This window comes from Solanum dulcamara, chromosome 7 (genome assembly GCF_947179165.1).
Source record: "Solanum dulcamara chromosome 7, daSolDulc1.2, whole genome shotgun sequence".
Classification (NCBI taxonomy): Eukaryota; Viridiplantae; Streptophyta; class Magnoliopsida; order Solanales; family Solanaceae; genus Solanum; species Solanum dulcamara.
This window is the reverse complement of record NC_077243.1, coordinates 76,732,594-76,747,155: the sequence shown is the minus strand read 5'-3', so window position 1 is coordinate 76,747,155 and position 14,562 is coordinate 76,732,594. Positions and strand designations below refer to the sequence as shown.

At 34.2% G+C, this 14,562-nt stretch overlaps 3 protein-coding genes and 2 non-coding genes across 9 annotated transcripts; 3 read left to right on the top strand and 2 right to left on the bottom strand.

Annotated features, from left to right (window-relative positions):
• Positions 1-56: 56 nt before the first annotated feature.
• Positions 57-128, top strand: TRNAE-UUC (transfer RNA glutamic acid (anticodon UUC)). The gene has a single exon. It is a non-coding gene; the product is annotated as a tRNA-Glu (tRNA).
• A 2,252-nt stretch (positions 129-2,380) lies between these two features.
• On the top strand, positions 2,381-4,131 carry LOC129895042 (uncharacterized). 5 transcript variants are annotated; one of them, XM_055970674.1, is made up of 3 exons: positions 2,381-2,676; positions 2,826-2,890; positions 3,238-4,131. In XM_055970674.1, exon 3 carries the CDS (start codon positions 3,267-3,269, stop codon positions 4,014-4,016), a length of 750 nt encoding a protein of 249 aa, XP_055826649.1. In that variant the 5' UTR covers positions 2,381-2,676; positions 2,826-2,890; positions 3,238-3,266; the 3' UTR covers positions 4,017-4,131. The 5 variants fall into 5 exon arrangements, with proteins under 5 accessions (XP_055826649.1, XP_055826645.1, XP_055826648.1 ...); XM_055970670.1 differs by having other exon boundaries at positions 2,382-2,676; positions 2,779-2,890; XM_055970673.1 differs by having other exon boundaries at positions 2,382-2,676; positions 2,765-2,890.
• A 1,549-nt stretch (positions 4,132-5,680) lies between these two features.
• On the bottom strand, positions 5,681-5,762 carry TRNAS-AGA (transfer RNA serine (anticodon AGA)). The gene has a single exon. It is a non-coding gene; the product is annotated as a tRNA-Ser (tRNA).
• A 927-nt stretch (positions 5,763-6,689) lies between these two features.
• LOC129896382 (expansin-A13-like) lies at positions 6,690-8,682 on the top strand. Its single transcript, XM_055972262.1, has 2 exons — positions 6,690-7,315; positions 8,132-8,682. The coding sequence occupies exons 1-2, from the start codon at positions 6,828-6,830 to the stop codon at positions 8,439-8,441; spliced, it is 798 nt and encodes a 265-aa protein (XP_055828237.1). The 5' UTR covers positions 6,690-6,827; the 3' UTR covers positions 8,442-8,682.
• Positions 8,683-11,936: 3,254 nt separating this feature from the next.
• On the bottom strand, positions 11,937-13,748 carry LOC129895030 (protein ALTERED XYLOGLUCAN 9-like). Its single transcript, XM_055970659.1, has one exon. The coding sequence runs from the start codon at positions 13,388-13,390 to the stop codon at positions 12,311-12,313; it is 1,080 nt and encodes a 359-aa protein (XP_055826634.1). The 5' UTR covers positions 13,391-13,748; the 3' UTR covers positions 11,937-12,310.
• Between the last annotated feature and the right edge of the window lie 814 nt (positions 13,749-14,562).

The window sequence follows — 14,562 nt, the reverse complement described above, 5'->3', positions numbered from 1 at the left end:
CATGTACTGTTTTTTCCCACCATTATCTATATGTTAATGTAATGTTTTTACATAAATCCGTTATCGTCCAGCGGTTAGGATATCTGGCTTTCACCCAGGAGACCCGGGTTCGATTCCCGGTAACGGAATTTTTTGTATTTTTTTTGTTTCATCTGGTGTTCGGTACCGAACCCGAGAATTTTGGCATACCCAAGAGGATTCGAATTTGAGATGTCAGAGTAAAAATGATGTAGTACTTACCACTCCGTCAAAATTCTTTTAGTATAGATATTGTTATTAGTGGTATAAACTTAGGGGTTGTATGGTACGAGAGATAGGGATAAACAAAGTTATCTCATAAATTGGTATATTCTATGGAATTGGTTATCCAATCATATGGTGAAATAAATAATTCCGAAACTAATTCATACATTAATTAGCAATTTGCCTTTTTCCCCCCTTAAATTTTATATTTAGTTAAACACGTTATATAATATGAAACTAACGTGTAAATCTTTCTTGACTAAATCAACATAGCAATAGGGAAATTTAGAACCTTTGATTGGTTTATTTAATGTATTTTAAAATTTAAATAGTTTTTAATCACTTTTATAATATTTTGATAAAATAAACAAACATATTTTTAAGCCAATAAAAATAAGTTATAAAATTATAAGGCCATCCAAATAAGTTCTTAAAAATTGAAGCATGAGCGAATGAAAGAAATTCAAAAGGTGCGACTCATTTTTCAGCATTCCTATCAATTGTTTAAATTGATTTAGCGACACTATACATAATTTATTGGATCGACATTTCTTTTAATTTTGGCCAGATTAAAAAACTTGGGAGAAATGAAATTACATATGAGAAATACTAATTATAAAGTAATAACAATGATACTAAAGCCAACAAACCAATATGGAGTTTATGTTTCTTTATTTACTACTAAAAAAGGGTATAACATGTGTGGTTTAACGACTCAAACGACAAATTGAATCGTTGAACATAAAGAAAGATGATAGGACAAAGTAAATATTTCCTCCGCTTTAATTTGTTTGTACTATTTTTATTTTTAATTTATTTAAGAAGAATATTTTTTTTCTTTTTTAACAACGTTTTAATTCCAACTTTCCATACAATATAATTAAGATCACATGATTTAAAGTTATTTTGGTAAATTTAATATGTTTTTAATTTAAGGCCGCAAAATTTAAAAATCTTTTTTATTTTCATAAATTATGTGTCAGGTCAAAATATGACAAACAAATTAAAATGAATAGAGTAGTAAATACTTGTTTCAATTTATGTGACACATTTTTTTTAATTCATTCCAAATATAAATTCACCTTTTATATTTAGAAAGAACATAACTTTCAAATTATCATTTTATTTTTAATGAAATATTTCGTCCACTCCTTTTTAGTTGTCATGAGAGTAATTTATAGTCACATAAATATTTTAAAAATTATTTCAAATCACAAATTTTAAAAAAATTTAAACTAAATAAAATTCTGTCACGTAAATTAAGGCGTTAGAAAAAGACATCGTAAAGCCAAAGGCAAATGCCACATGGAAAAATCTACATCCGTGAGGCTGCATCGATGGCTTTTGACTTTACTTAAGGCCGGCGACTAATCTAATTAAAACCTTAATACAAACACGAAATTTTCTCAAATATTTAATTCAATAAATTAAAAAAAAATAGGAATTCTTGTCCAAGACTCAAACTTTTAATCAGAAAATAAAATAATTATTAATCTCTGTTCATTTAATTTCAAGTTAAATAAAGTAACCTTAGGACTTATAGGAGCCATTCGGAAAGAGATCTTTTTCTCCTTTTTTATTCTATTTTTTTAAAAATAAAATAAAATCATATGGTTATAAATTAGAGTACTGATATTTTGATTAGTTGTTGAAGATGAGTTTTTCAAGTGAAAAATTATTTTTACTTATAAAATTTATTTATTTTATAAATAAAATATATGTTCAATTATAATTTTGATTTTTCAATATTCTTAACTTTAACTTCAAAAACTCTTTTTCCAGACACCTACAAATAAATAATTAACCTTTGATCTCAGATGCGAAGTAGGTTTTAAATTAACTTTAACACAAATCATGCATTTGTGTTAACTGTTTATTGAATACTTTGTCTGTTTATTTTTACTTGTCCATTTTAAACTTTATACTTATTGAGAAACAATAATTTATATGACATGTAAAATATGAAGGAAAATAGTTATTTTTTTAAATATATATTAAAAATGCCAAGTAAAATAAAGAATTTATTCAAAACTCAATAAACATAATAAACTAAATATTCTAGCTCCTTCCCTCCACCTATATTAGTTTTCAAACCAAATAAAGTAAAGTAATTTAAACTACCTTAGAAGTTAGAAAGAAGACCACACCAATTATTCTCCTTTTGTTGCTCTTTTCTTCCTTCCATTCTGTCTTTTTGTTTGTTTTCAAATTCAAAGCATCAATTAATAGAAGAAAAATAGTGTCATATATACCTACTAGTCCTCTCTTATCTTTCTTCCACAAACACACCACATTTCATTGACTTCCCATTTTTTTCTTACCAAAATATCTCATTTTCTAACTTCCTTCCATCTTTTTTTTTTTCAAATTGAATCAATAAAAGAGTTGATAGTAGTAGTGGCCATGGAGGATTAATTTCATTTTTGATTCTTGGTAAGTATATATTAATTCTCTTTTTTATACCTTTTGTATTTTCCTTTCATAGAGACAATTTAAAATTTAAACATGATAGGTATTGAAGTGCTTTTCTTTTAGCTAAACAGTCGAATTTTCCTTGTCCGTGCCGATTCAATCTCCTGAAGGAACCGTTCTCAGTCCATCCTCGATAGGCACGCGACAACCCGCTCTCCACGGGTCAATTCTTAAGGTAAAATTTATAATACTTCTAAAATTATTGTTATTCATATGTGTATCATGAAATATTGAAATTCAATCGAAACCATTGAACATGCATATCGGGTAATTTTTCATATTGTCCCGCGGTTTTTTTTTATTTTTGGAAAACAATCCTTTTATTTTTATTGGGTAGGAATAATATTTGTTTATATTCTATCATTTTCAGACTCTATCTAATTCTAATGAGATACACACTTAGTTATTGAGTGGTGAAATTTTTTATAGACACACATGTTTTGTGTTATCCTATGTCGAAATTTTCATCTATAAATGGCTCAAATAATTAGATGAAATCTTCGGTTTTAATTAAATTTGCAGGAAAAATCAAATAAAAAGAAATAGCTGAAATGGACGGTGGTGATCAAGTTATAAGACGACGAAAGAGTCTAACTGAACGGCTAGGATTAAAAGGAATTGGATGTTGCGGGTCCACTTGGGGTATCATGCCAGCAACGTCGTTTAATGTCGTTGACGACGAAGATGAAAACGACGACGTAGAAGTGCAGAGTCATCATATCCACACACCGCCAGAAACATTGTCTGCTACGACAACATGTCTGGCGGTGGGAGGAGGTAGTTCCGGTATGAACTTGGCAGCCGCATTGGCCGCAGAACGCCACTTCAGAGCGGACTATGACAATGATGAAATCAACATTCACACGGGCTCAAGGCCCAGCCCGAACTCAAATTCAGGCCCATTGAGGCCCGTTGAAAGCAGTCAGAGAAATGTACCAACACATGACAATAATGAAATCAACCTTCATTCAGGCCCAAGGCCTGGTTCAAACTCAAATTCGGGCCTGAGGCCCGATGAAAGTGGCAGCCCGGGGAATATGCTCGGGACGCCGACGAGAATGTCGTTGATGAAGTTGTTAGAGGAAACAGAGATCTATGAAGGAGAATTATTAATGGAAGATGAGGAGGTGGGGGTTGGTAGTGATAGTGTGTGTTGTGTGTGCATGAGAAGGAAAAAAGGAGCAGCATTTATACCATGTGGTCACACATTTTGCAGGGTGTGTTCAAGAGAGCTTTGGGTAAATCGAGGTTGTTGTCCACTTTGTAATAGATCTATTCTTGAAATTCTCGACATTTACTAAGAAAAAAAAAGAATCCAATGTTAGTTATGTGGATTTCTCAAATACTTATACAATGTAAGAAATTATTTTCATGAATGTTGGGAAACAGAACTATTTCCTCTATTTTATATTAAGTGATTTTTTAAAAAAAAATTCATTGTTCAAAATAATTAAATTGTTCGAAGTTCAAGATAGATGTTTGAAACTTTTTTCATATTTACCGTTTCATTTATTAAAGTTTTATATTTTTTAGGAGATAAGTCACACTACTTACAAAGTTATATTTATGATTTCACAAAGGGCAATAGTGGAAAGTATGGTTCAAATTATGTCCTTAAATGTTTTTCTTAATATGTGTGCATTGCCTCACAAATTCACTTAATATGAAATGGAGGGAGTACTAATGAAGAATCAATCATCGATAAGGATTGTGATAGAGTGATAAATATTTTTTATAGATATTCTTTAATTAGAAATTTCAGGTTTGAACCTTGTATAGTATGATGCTTTACTTTTGATATGAGATTTTACGATATAAACTTAAATTTAATTGAATTTCAATACGAATAGACGAATTCAAATATCGAAACAAGAAGAAAAAGAAGACAGGGTGAAGCGGGAGGAAAATTTGATTTGAAGAATGTGTAATTGTTGCATGTAGTGAAAAGTAAAAGTTTCTAGTCATTGTCGTGGGCACGTATTATTCTTTTTCTTTTCTTAAAAAAAAAAATTTAATAGTATTTTTCAGAAAAAAGGAAAGAAAGAAAAAATCATACGGTAGAAAAACTGTTGTGCAACAGTCCAAAGTAATAAATGAATTTGTTAATTGATAAAACATGAAATTCTAGTTTTATTTGTTTGTAATGTTAAAATAAGAATGAAAACTTAGAAAATGCGTGGACGGTCCAAATTATAGATCAAATTTATCAGACAAGAAACTCAATTCCTCAATTCTACTGAGTCGTCAAACTTATCCATCAAGAAATTCATGAAACATCTGTAAATTGTGTTGAGGGAAATTTATATCAAAACTAGGTAGATAGATAGATTCTTTACCTAAAAAAAGTGAGAGGTGCTTGGGCTCGTTCCTTTCGATATCAAAAAGGAAAAAATGTTCTAATTTTGAAACTAGAAAGGCACGAAATGTGCGCAACCTCGGGCTCGGAAATGTTGTATCACAGTTATTTGATATTTTCTCCGTCCCATTTTAGTTGTCAGAATAAGATCTTGCACAACATCTAAGAAAAATTAATAAGTGATGCAATTTGACTAATAAAATCCTACTATAAATATTCTTCAATCATTATGAGAATTAGTCTCTATTAATGAATTATTAAATTTATACATTACATATCATAGATTGATGTATTCTGTATTGAATAATAGACAAGAAATATCAAAAGTTTAAAAAGAAGTAGTCTTTAGCTTTAAAATGACCTTTTGAAAAAAGGTACTAATAGAATAGAGTTACAGTAATAACTTTTTTCACATTTCAAAAACAACTTAATTATTAAGGATATAATTGAAAAAAAGTAATTAATTGTTTAAATTGACAACTAATTTGAGGCAATTATTTTTAGTATACCTGACAACTAAAATGGGACGGAAGGAGTACAAAACATGAAATTCTAGTTTATTTGCTTATATGATGTAAATATAAGAATGAAAAAAGAATTTTAAAAAGTCGTGGACGGCAGGATTCGAACCTGCGCGGGCAAAGCCCACATGATTTCTAGTCATGCCCGATAACCACTCCGGCACGTCCACTTGTATGCTAATTAGAGCTTAATCTTTTTTCACATTTCAGCATTTCAAAATTGGCGAAGTTGTTTCAAAGTTCTAACCTTATAAGAAGTATCAGTTAGCAGAAGATTATTTTCTCCATAGTTTTATGCCTTTTTTAAGTATTAATTTCTTCAATATATGAGACAATTGTCATCAAAATCATATTTTAGTGTACTTTTATTTGTTTTCAATGTATTCTAAATTAAAAAATTGTAATTATTAGTTTCCGCAATTTAGTCCGACAACGAATTTTTCAACGAGCCTTACAAGGAGCTCTAGAAACTCCGAATACTCAAATTTAGATTCTTGTAATTATGATTCAACCCTTTGTTATTTTGATCCCACACAATTATATGTATCCTCTATCTTAATTTCAATTGACATATATATTTCTTCTTCATAGTGAATAAATCTACTAGTTTGCAATTACTTGCATGTAGTGTGCTCCATAGCAGGGCAGAGCTATAGAAAAATCTATGGATTCGGTACCTATATTTTAGTAGCTTCGTCTCAAATCTTATATTTGTATTTAATATGAAGAACCTAATTGTACTAATTGTGGTTGAGTTATGAAACATGGTCCCAATGCCATTGTCCTCCATTTTATCTACACTCCAAATTCTATTGTAGCTATCCCAAGCAGCATCATAAAACGAATAAAATAATTTTATTAGAGAACATTTTTTTTTAAAATAATTAAATTTTTTGAATTGTATGAGCTGAATAGGATTCTACACATTTAATTAGATGCTTCGCGTTTTAAATTCTTTCTATGGAAAAAAAAAATCCTATAAGGAAACATTAATTTATGTGGTGTCAATTCAAATCTCTCTAATATCGATATGAATACCCGACATTGTATAGAAAATAAAAAATATTATAACTAAAAAAAATTCGAGTTTAAATTTTGGACACAGAAATAACTATGTTAGAGGTGTTTTCGTCTTACATGAATCTTGCATGATTAGTCGGGTCCGGAAGAAAAAAAAAATATGGTAGAGAAGTGATAAAATTTCCCAATTCCCAAAATTCTCAGTACTATCAAAAATGCTGCTACAATTATTACTAACATTCACACTGTGTACAACACTTCCACTAGCTCACTCCCACTACAATTGGTCACCGTCTTCCTCCACCGCAACGGCCGCCGCTCACAAATTGGAGTGGCGGCCGGGCCGGGCCACCTACTACGCTCCCGCAGATCCGCGGGATGTAGTAGGTGGTGCGTGCGGGTATGGTGATTTAGAGAGAAGTGGGTATGGTAAATCTACAGCTGGATTAAGTACTGTGCTATTCGAAAAGGGTCAGATTTGCGGAGCTTGCTTTGAAGTTCGATGTGTTGAAGAACTCCGATGGTGTATTCCGGGTACTTCGATTATTGTTACGGCGACAAATTTTTGTGCTCCGAATTTTGGATTTGAACCTGATGGCGGTGGACATTGTAACCCTCCGAATGCTCATTTTGTTCTGCCAATTGAAGCTTTTGAGAAAATTGCTATTTGGAAAGCTTCCAATATGCCGGTTCAGTATCGTAGGTTAGTTCAGTTGTATTCCTCTCGAGATTTCTTCTGTTTCTGTTAGTATATGTTGTTTCGGGTGTTCATAGAACAGAAGGCCTCGCCCAAGGAGTGGCAAATTTGGATCAATCCTACAGCGGAAACTCGAGTCGAGACGATTATCATATTATATTATTTTGTTGTAGTGACTAATCTGCTGTGCTATTTTGCTACATTTGATCAGTTATTATTTGAGGAGATAACAATTATAATACAGGAGGTAATCAAGATCAAATATAGTTTAAGGGATCCGAATAAAACACACCAAATTTAGGAGGTCTGTAGGTACTCTGCCTTGTTTTAATGAATAAGAGATGTACATAGCTCACCACGGACGTGACCCTTGATAGGAGGGTGTTGAGGTCGAGAATTAGCATAAATGTAGTTAGTAGTCAGGCGTATTTCATTCCCTTTCCCAGAGTTGCTATTATTCTTTTCGTTCCCTTATTTTTAGATTTCTATCACTACCTGTTGTTTCAGTATCTTATTATATTGTTGTTTCATTTGTTGCTATTGCCTCTTTTCATTGTTTGCTCAGCCGAAGGTCTTTCAAAAACGAATTATCTACCTTCTCAAAGGTGGCATAGGAAGGCACTGGGTTTTTTGTTGTTGTCGATGTCTTCTGCTTGAGTCTTGCAAAAGTTCCTGTGAACTCCAGATACAGTATAGTTTTGTATCTTCATTATTAGCAAGTACATGTATAATTCCCTATTTATTTGAAAATTCAAGTTTTTGTTAGTTCTTCCAGTTTATAGATTAATCACTGCATGTTTTTTTTCCCACCATTTCCAACAGAATCAAATGCAGAAAGGAAGGAGGAGTTCGATTCACGATCAATGGTGCTGGAATATTCTTGTCTGTGTTAATCAGTAACGTCGCAGGCGCGGGTGACATAGTGGCAGCAAAAGTTAAGGGTTCAAGAACAGGATGGCTCCCTATGGGTAGGATTTGGGGCCAAAACTGGCATATAAGCGCCGACTTGAAGAATCAACCACTTTCTTTCGAGATAACAAGCAGTGATGGAGTCACCTTGACGTCTTACAACGTTGCTCCGAAGATCTGGAATTTCGGACAGACTTTTCAAGGTAAGCAGTTTGAATCGTAGGACTGCCAGAATTGTATCTGTTCCTGGACATTATTTGAGGGATTCGTCGTGATTGAGTAGTTATGTTGGGGCATTTTTGTGCTTGTTTATGTTGGGCAACAACCAGATGTAGATTTTAGAGTGCAAAGTTGTAAGATCACTTGAATGTAATAGTAAGTTAGTAACTATGTTGTCTGTTTCATTGGTTATATACATGTATTGTATTGTGTTGGTTAGCTATATGAAAAATAATTGTTGCACATACAGGAAATTCATGCCAGAGGCGAATCCAAGATATAGAATCGGTGGGTTTAGAGAGATGACCTTATTATACTTGTGTAGCCATAGTTAAGCCAAAGGTAAATGGGTTCTATTGAACCTGCAGCCTTATCAAGAGACTTCAAACGTGTGTTGTGGCCACCGTCACCCATTGGTAGAAGAAGGGTCAATGAAAGCACCAAATGTAACAAGAGGAATTTTGGGATTAAAGATAAACTGATTCAGGCCACAAAGAGGGACTTGTTCCTCTTCTTGTTGGAATGACAGAGTAAAACAAAGGAAAAAAAAGAGAAAAGGGAGGTTCCAGATCTAATTCTAAGCAACAGAAAGACAAATTCATCCACCCCCTCCCTAGTGAGTTCTTCTCCTATTTATAAGGCCTTTAGCTTCTGCAATTCTTATCCAGTGGCTAACGATTTTGGCAGGGTTGGTAACACCTTGGGATTTGGGACCACATAGTGGTCCAGGTATTTTGGCACTTGCTTATCCTTGGTACTGCGCCTGGGATTGTCCAGCCTGTTCTGCTGATTCGTTACAGGGATAGGGAGGGTATAGTGTGCGCATATCTTACGCTCAGTAGAGAAAAAGAATTTGATTAAGTTTTAAATGTTCAGCAGAGGATTCTGAACCAAAGCATGAGTAGGAGAAACCATTTTGGGCATTAGAGGAGAGTGGAACCTAACTATGGATGGGTACTTGCTATCTCCCATAGGTACCGGATAACTTTTTCCACAAAGGCTTGAACAGATGACAGAAATCACCTTAGGCTTTACAACTTACAAGTCTTTAAAGAAAACAGTGACAACAATCTCTATATGATTGACAACACCACCTACTAATGGATAGCAACTAAAACAATTACACCAATATTTGAAGCATTATTTTCCAGGAGATTTCAAAGTATAAAGATATAACTTACAAGATTCTGAGCTAGTACCCTATCCACATTGTCGGAAAACTAAACCAAATCCCAATATAAGAAACTCTGAAACTCCATATCCTCCATTTATAGACATTCCTCCTCTTACCCCATGGAGGCAGAATTATAAGGATGAGGCTATGATCAATGAGCAATCATGAAGGTCGACAATGGACAATAACTCCCCCACCCCCCTCGTTGTCTCAGATTACCCACGGAGTTTGAGAGGTTCACTAGAATTATGGTCCATTCTCCATTTATGAGGGCTAAGAAAGGTAAATGTTCTTCATTCTTAAGAAGAGTTCGTCATCAAGGAAACTGTTCTTCCACATAGATCATCGTGGCATGAACTAATTTCTTATTGTGCCCAATGCTAATGTATTTGGCCTGTTTTATGCTGTTGAAAGATTAGTTTGCAATTTCCCTTTCTTGCTGGAAGCTCCATAGTTCTTCAAGGGACTAAACTATGACCACACAACATTGTCACCACAACATAATAAGTAAAAGTTGTAATCTCCAATAGTGTTTTCTCATTTTGTGTCCCCAATTCAAAACTTTCCTAACAAACTAACGTACATGTGTATATATTCAAGATAACCACCTCCACTCCTTGGGAAGTTGACAAATAACCTATGTTGCCCAAACTCTTCAAAAATATCGATGGGTGTGTGTGTCGGATCCACCATAGCTAGTGCATTTTGGAGGATCCGACACTGCAGTATTTTTGGAGAGTGTGAGCAACATAGCAAATAACTACATCTAAATTAGTTCAAAATGCAACCAAAGACAATCTTCATTTACAGTCGTAGCAAACAAGCATGGAGGTTTACAACCAGATACATTGACTCAGCACATGTGCATTCCCCACACAGTGGCTGATGCAAAACACATCCGGCTAAGGTGGATAAAACGAAGAAAGAGATTATGAGTTTTATACGTTTCAATGGCAGATTGATCGGTTTCTGGAAGCTGAAGGTAAAGCAATAAGAATTCCAGAGGTTGAAGAGGGGAAGAAGAGCCAAATTTCTCATCTAGCATCATTACAATTTACAACAGAGTCAGAAAATCATCTTTTCTTTCCACTCATCCTGATACAGCTAGAAAGCTATGATGCTCGGACACTCCAAAAGTGTTGCCAAACCAGTGTCGGATCCTCAAAAATGCATTACTTTTGGAGGATCCAACATGTACCCAGCGGGATTTTTGAAGAGTCAAAGCAACATAGCTAGAAAGTCATTAAAGGTTTCATGGCTATAACATAAGAGCCTCAAATGTGATTAACGCGTGTAACTAGTTTCCTATGTTCTGATGATATATGTAGGTCCTTTGCTTGGTGAGGACATATTAGCATGTCTGCTTCAGTACATGTTCTACACTAATAAAGGGACATTATAGGAGAGTAGAAAGGTTTCGGGAGATGAAGTTCGAATTCCCATGCAAGACTACAAACTTTGAAGTAGAGCATCAAACATACAAGAGTCATATGAACTCAAGTTAGACCTTGCAACTACCAAAAAACATACAAAACTAGCTTCAACACCAAATTTCAAAAAAATAAATTGCAATGAAGTCTCATAATTGCAAGGAACGCTATGTGAGGAGTCCAAGGGTCCAATGATACCACAATTTGACAAGCTAATTATGGTATCTATATCAAACCCAAGTTTGACTAAGACCTTGCAACTGACACAAGAATTACACAACTCGCTTCGACTCCAAAAATAACAAAATTGCAGCTCCAAAGGTACATTGACTCTGCAAGTTGACGAGCTGATTGCGATATCCTCCCTCCCATCCCACCCAACACACACCTGACAAAGTAACTGCTGATCTTTTCAAAAAAGTGTGTACAATTCTTTTGTGTTTCCGAACTAAAGTTCTAGGTCTCACTGAATCACACTTAGAGATATTGATAACACACATAGAGCTAATGGTATTTCATAACTAATTGATTGGGCAGCTGCCTGTAGACCACCTAAAAAGGAATATTTATTATTTGATCCATACCCCAACATAGTTACATAAGAAGTCCAACAGGATCAATATGCATATAACAGAGCAACCAGCCCAAAGCATAAACTAAATGTATCTCCTAAATTTCAGCTCATATTTCTAGTAGAACACGATCCTGGACTTCTTGACGACAAAATCAACAATCGCTTTGGACTGAACAGCAAGTGTTTGAACTTTGAAATATTTAATCCGTCAACCTTTCTAATTTAACTGGAGAGGCAGAAAAAGACAAGGTGTATTATGGTATCACATCTAACTAGCTTCAGGAGAGATTATGTTGACATAAAAGCAAGTAAAATACTATATAGAGGTGCAATCATTTAATTGGATATTCAAAATATTGTACATATTTCCGAAACGTTGATTGTTCTACATATGTCTACATGATCAACATCAAAATCGGATATGAGATATGAGGAGTTTCTCCTGCTCTAGAATACAACTCGTGTAAGTATCAGTAATCATACAAATGAACAAGGGGAAAAAGAATATGAACTACCATCAAAGAATTCTTTCTATAGAAATATCAGTTGCCAAATGAAGACTTTGAAAAAATATATTCACCGACGTTATTGAAGTATGAGAGCTCTAGCAATTGCCAAAGTAATTCTATTGCCCTTTACCATTGCGGAAGGGTGTTGCAGCGTTACTCAGTCGATAGAAAACCATAATTGCTCCATCATAGCTTCTGGTTAGATTCTATAAGCAACCCATTTAACATGATATGTACAGAAGCTTCGTAGACAGCCCCCTCATAATGCATTCCATCGGACGTGCAATGAGCTCCGCAGTTATTACTCAACGAATGGACGTCCAGCAAAAACAGCGGGCCACCAGATTGTTGTAGCAGCTTACTTCTGTAAAGTTCGTCATTATAAGCTTGCCACATTACATCAGTCATCTTTTCCCTCTTCTCCTCTGTATTCAACATTGAGCTTATCAACTTAGGCATCCCCAACCAAAACAAGTTAGGCGACCGAATTGGAACCACATTCGTCCCAGAACCATCACTGTTAGCAAACGATGAAGAAATCGGTAACAACAACACTAGTGAATACTTCAAAGACTTTAATGAAACACCATATTCCGACACATTATTTACGTGTAACATATCCCACAACCCTGCCCCCATCACAAATACATCAGGATAACTCTTATTTTCTTTAAACCCCATCATCAAATCAGTCAAATTACACACATAAGGTGCCCACATAAAGTCCAGCTTCATCCCAATCTTATCAACAAATATGTTATAATCACTATGCCTCAAGAAAAGATCACCCTTTATCACCTCCATCTCATTTTCCCCCAATAACAACTCCAAAAGAGAAACCACCATTAACCTTGCTTGTGAATCCCCAGCAACAACAACCCATGACCCATTTAACAAATCTGAAGCATCATTCTTAGTCAACTTCTGGAAATCACAATCTACAACATTTTCAGAATCAACCCATTTCCAAGAACCTCTTTTACTATTATTACTCAATTCTTGAAAATCAAATGCTATTTCATGAAGTAAGGAAAAACAAGAATCACGACTTACAATAAAAGATGATGAAAAGGGCACAGCTGAACCAAGGAAAGAAGTAACAGAAGGGAAATATGGAACAAGATGAACACCAACAGCAAGAGTTATGAAAAGGGCACAGCTGAAAAAAAGCATCTTGTTACGGCTCAAATGCCAACCTGCCATACCCATAGGGACAAAAAGAACAACACCTGCTGCAAATAGTCCTAATTGGACAGCACCCAACATGATTTCTTGATCTTAAATCACACCCATTAAGGTGTGGAATATGAAAAATTGAAAATTTTGACTTAGAGATTGGGATTTCAAGAAATGGTGGAATTTTTAAATTTTTTTTTTGGATCTTCTTGAAAGAGGGGAAAAAAGATTCAATATTTTTTTCTTGGGGGGTTGAGGGGAAGTGTAAAAGAGGTAGTTGATATGGTGAAGATTATGAATGAAGCAAAATTTGTTAAGAGGTGATGGCTATGGAGCAACTGTGAGAAAGAGAGAAGGAGAACAATGTCGGATTTCTGATTCGGTTTGATTTGGGCCAAATTGGGCCTAGCATAAGGACATTTCCATGAGTCCATGGTGTGTGGGGGGGGGGGGGGTGTTCGGTTTCGAAAAATGTTTTTTTTGAAAATATAAATGAGTTTTTATTTATTTTCTTGTATTTGGGATATGTAAGAAAGAGAGGTGGGGACTATGCGTGATTTCAAGAAAAGTAGCTTTAGGTTGAAAAAGGTATTGAGGATAGATGATTAAATTAAACATGACGTTAATTTGGCTTATCGAGGACATGATTTTACATAAAAAATTATGAAGGGCGTGAATTAGGGTACAATGTTAGTTAAATAGTGCAGTGTTGTCTCGCTTATTGTTCTATACTCTTAGTTTTACTATAAGTTGTAGTATTAATTTTGTAGTTTCTTATTCTTTAAGTTTGGGTATTATCTTTGATTTTTTTACACTTCGATTATTATTTTAGCTTGTTATGACTATTATTTAGGATGATTTGTCAGGTTGTCTATATTATTTTGCAATGATTGTCTTCATTTTGTGTTATTTCTTTCTCTATACTGCTTTCGATTTTTTTTTCTCTAAGTTGAGGGTTTATCGGAAACAACCTCTCTTCCTCCAAGATAATAGTAAAGTTTGCGCATTTTATTCTCCTCAGACTCCACTATGTGGGATTACATTGGATAAGTTGTTCTTGTTCTTGTGTTAGGGTATGTAAGCTAAAAAATATTATCCTAATTTTTTATATATATAATCTAGAAAAATATTATGGAAGGTGAGAATAGAGGATGGTGGGAATGGAGGCTACGGGTGGTGGAAGTGAAGATAAAGTGTAGTTGGAGGGTAGATATGGCACAATCAATGCGTAATGACATTTTGTAGAGCTTGTTGTTCCTACT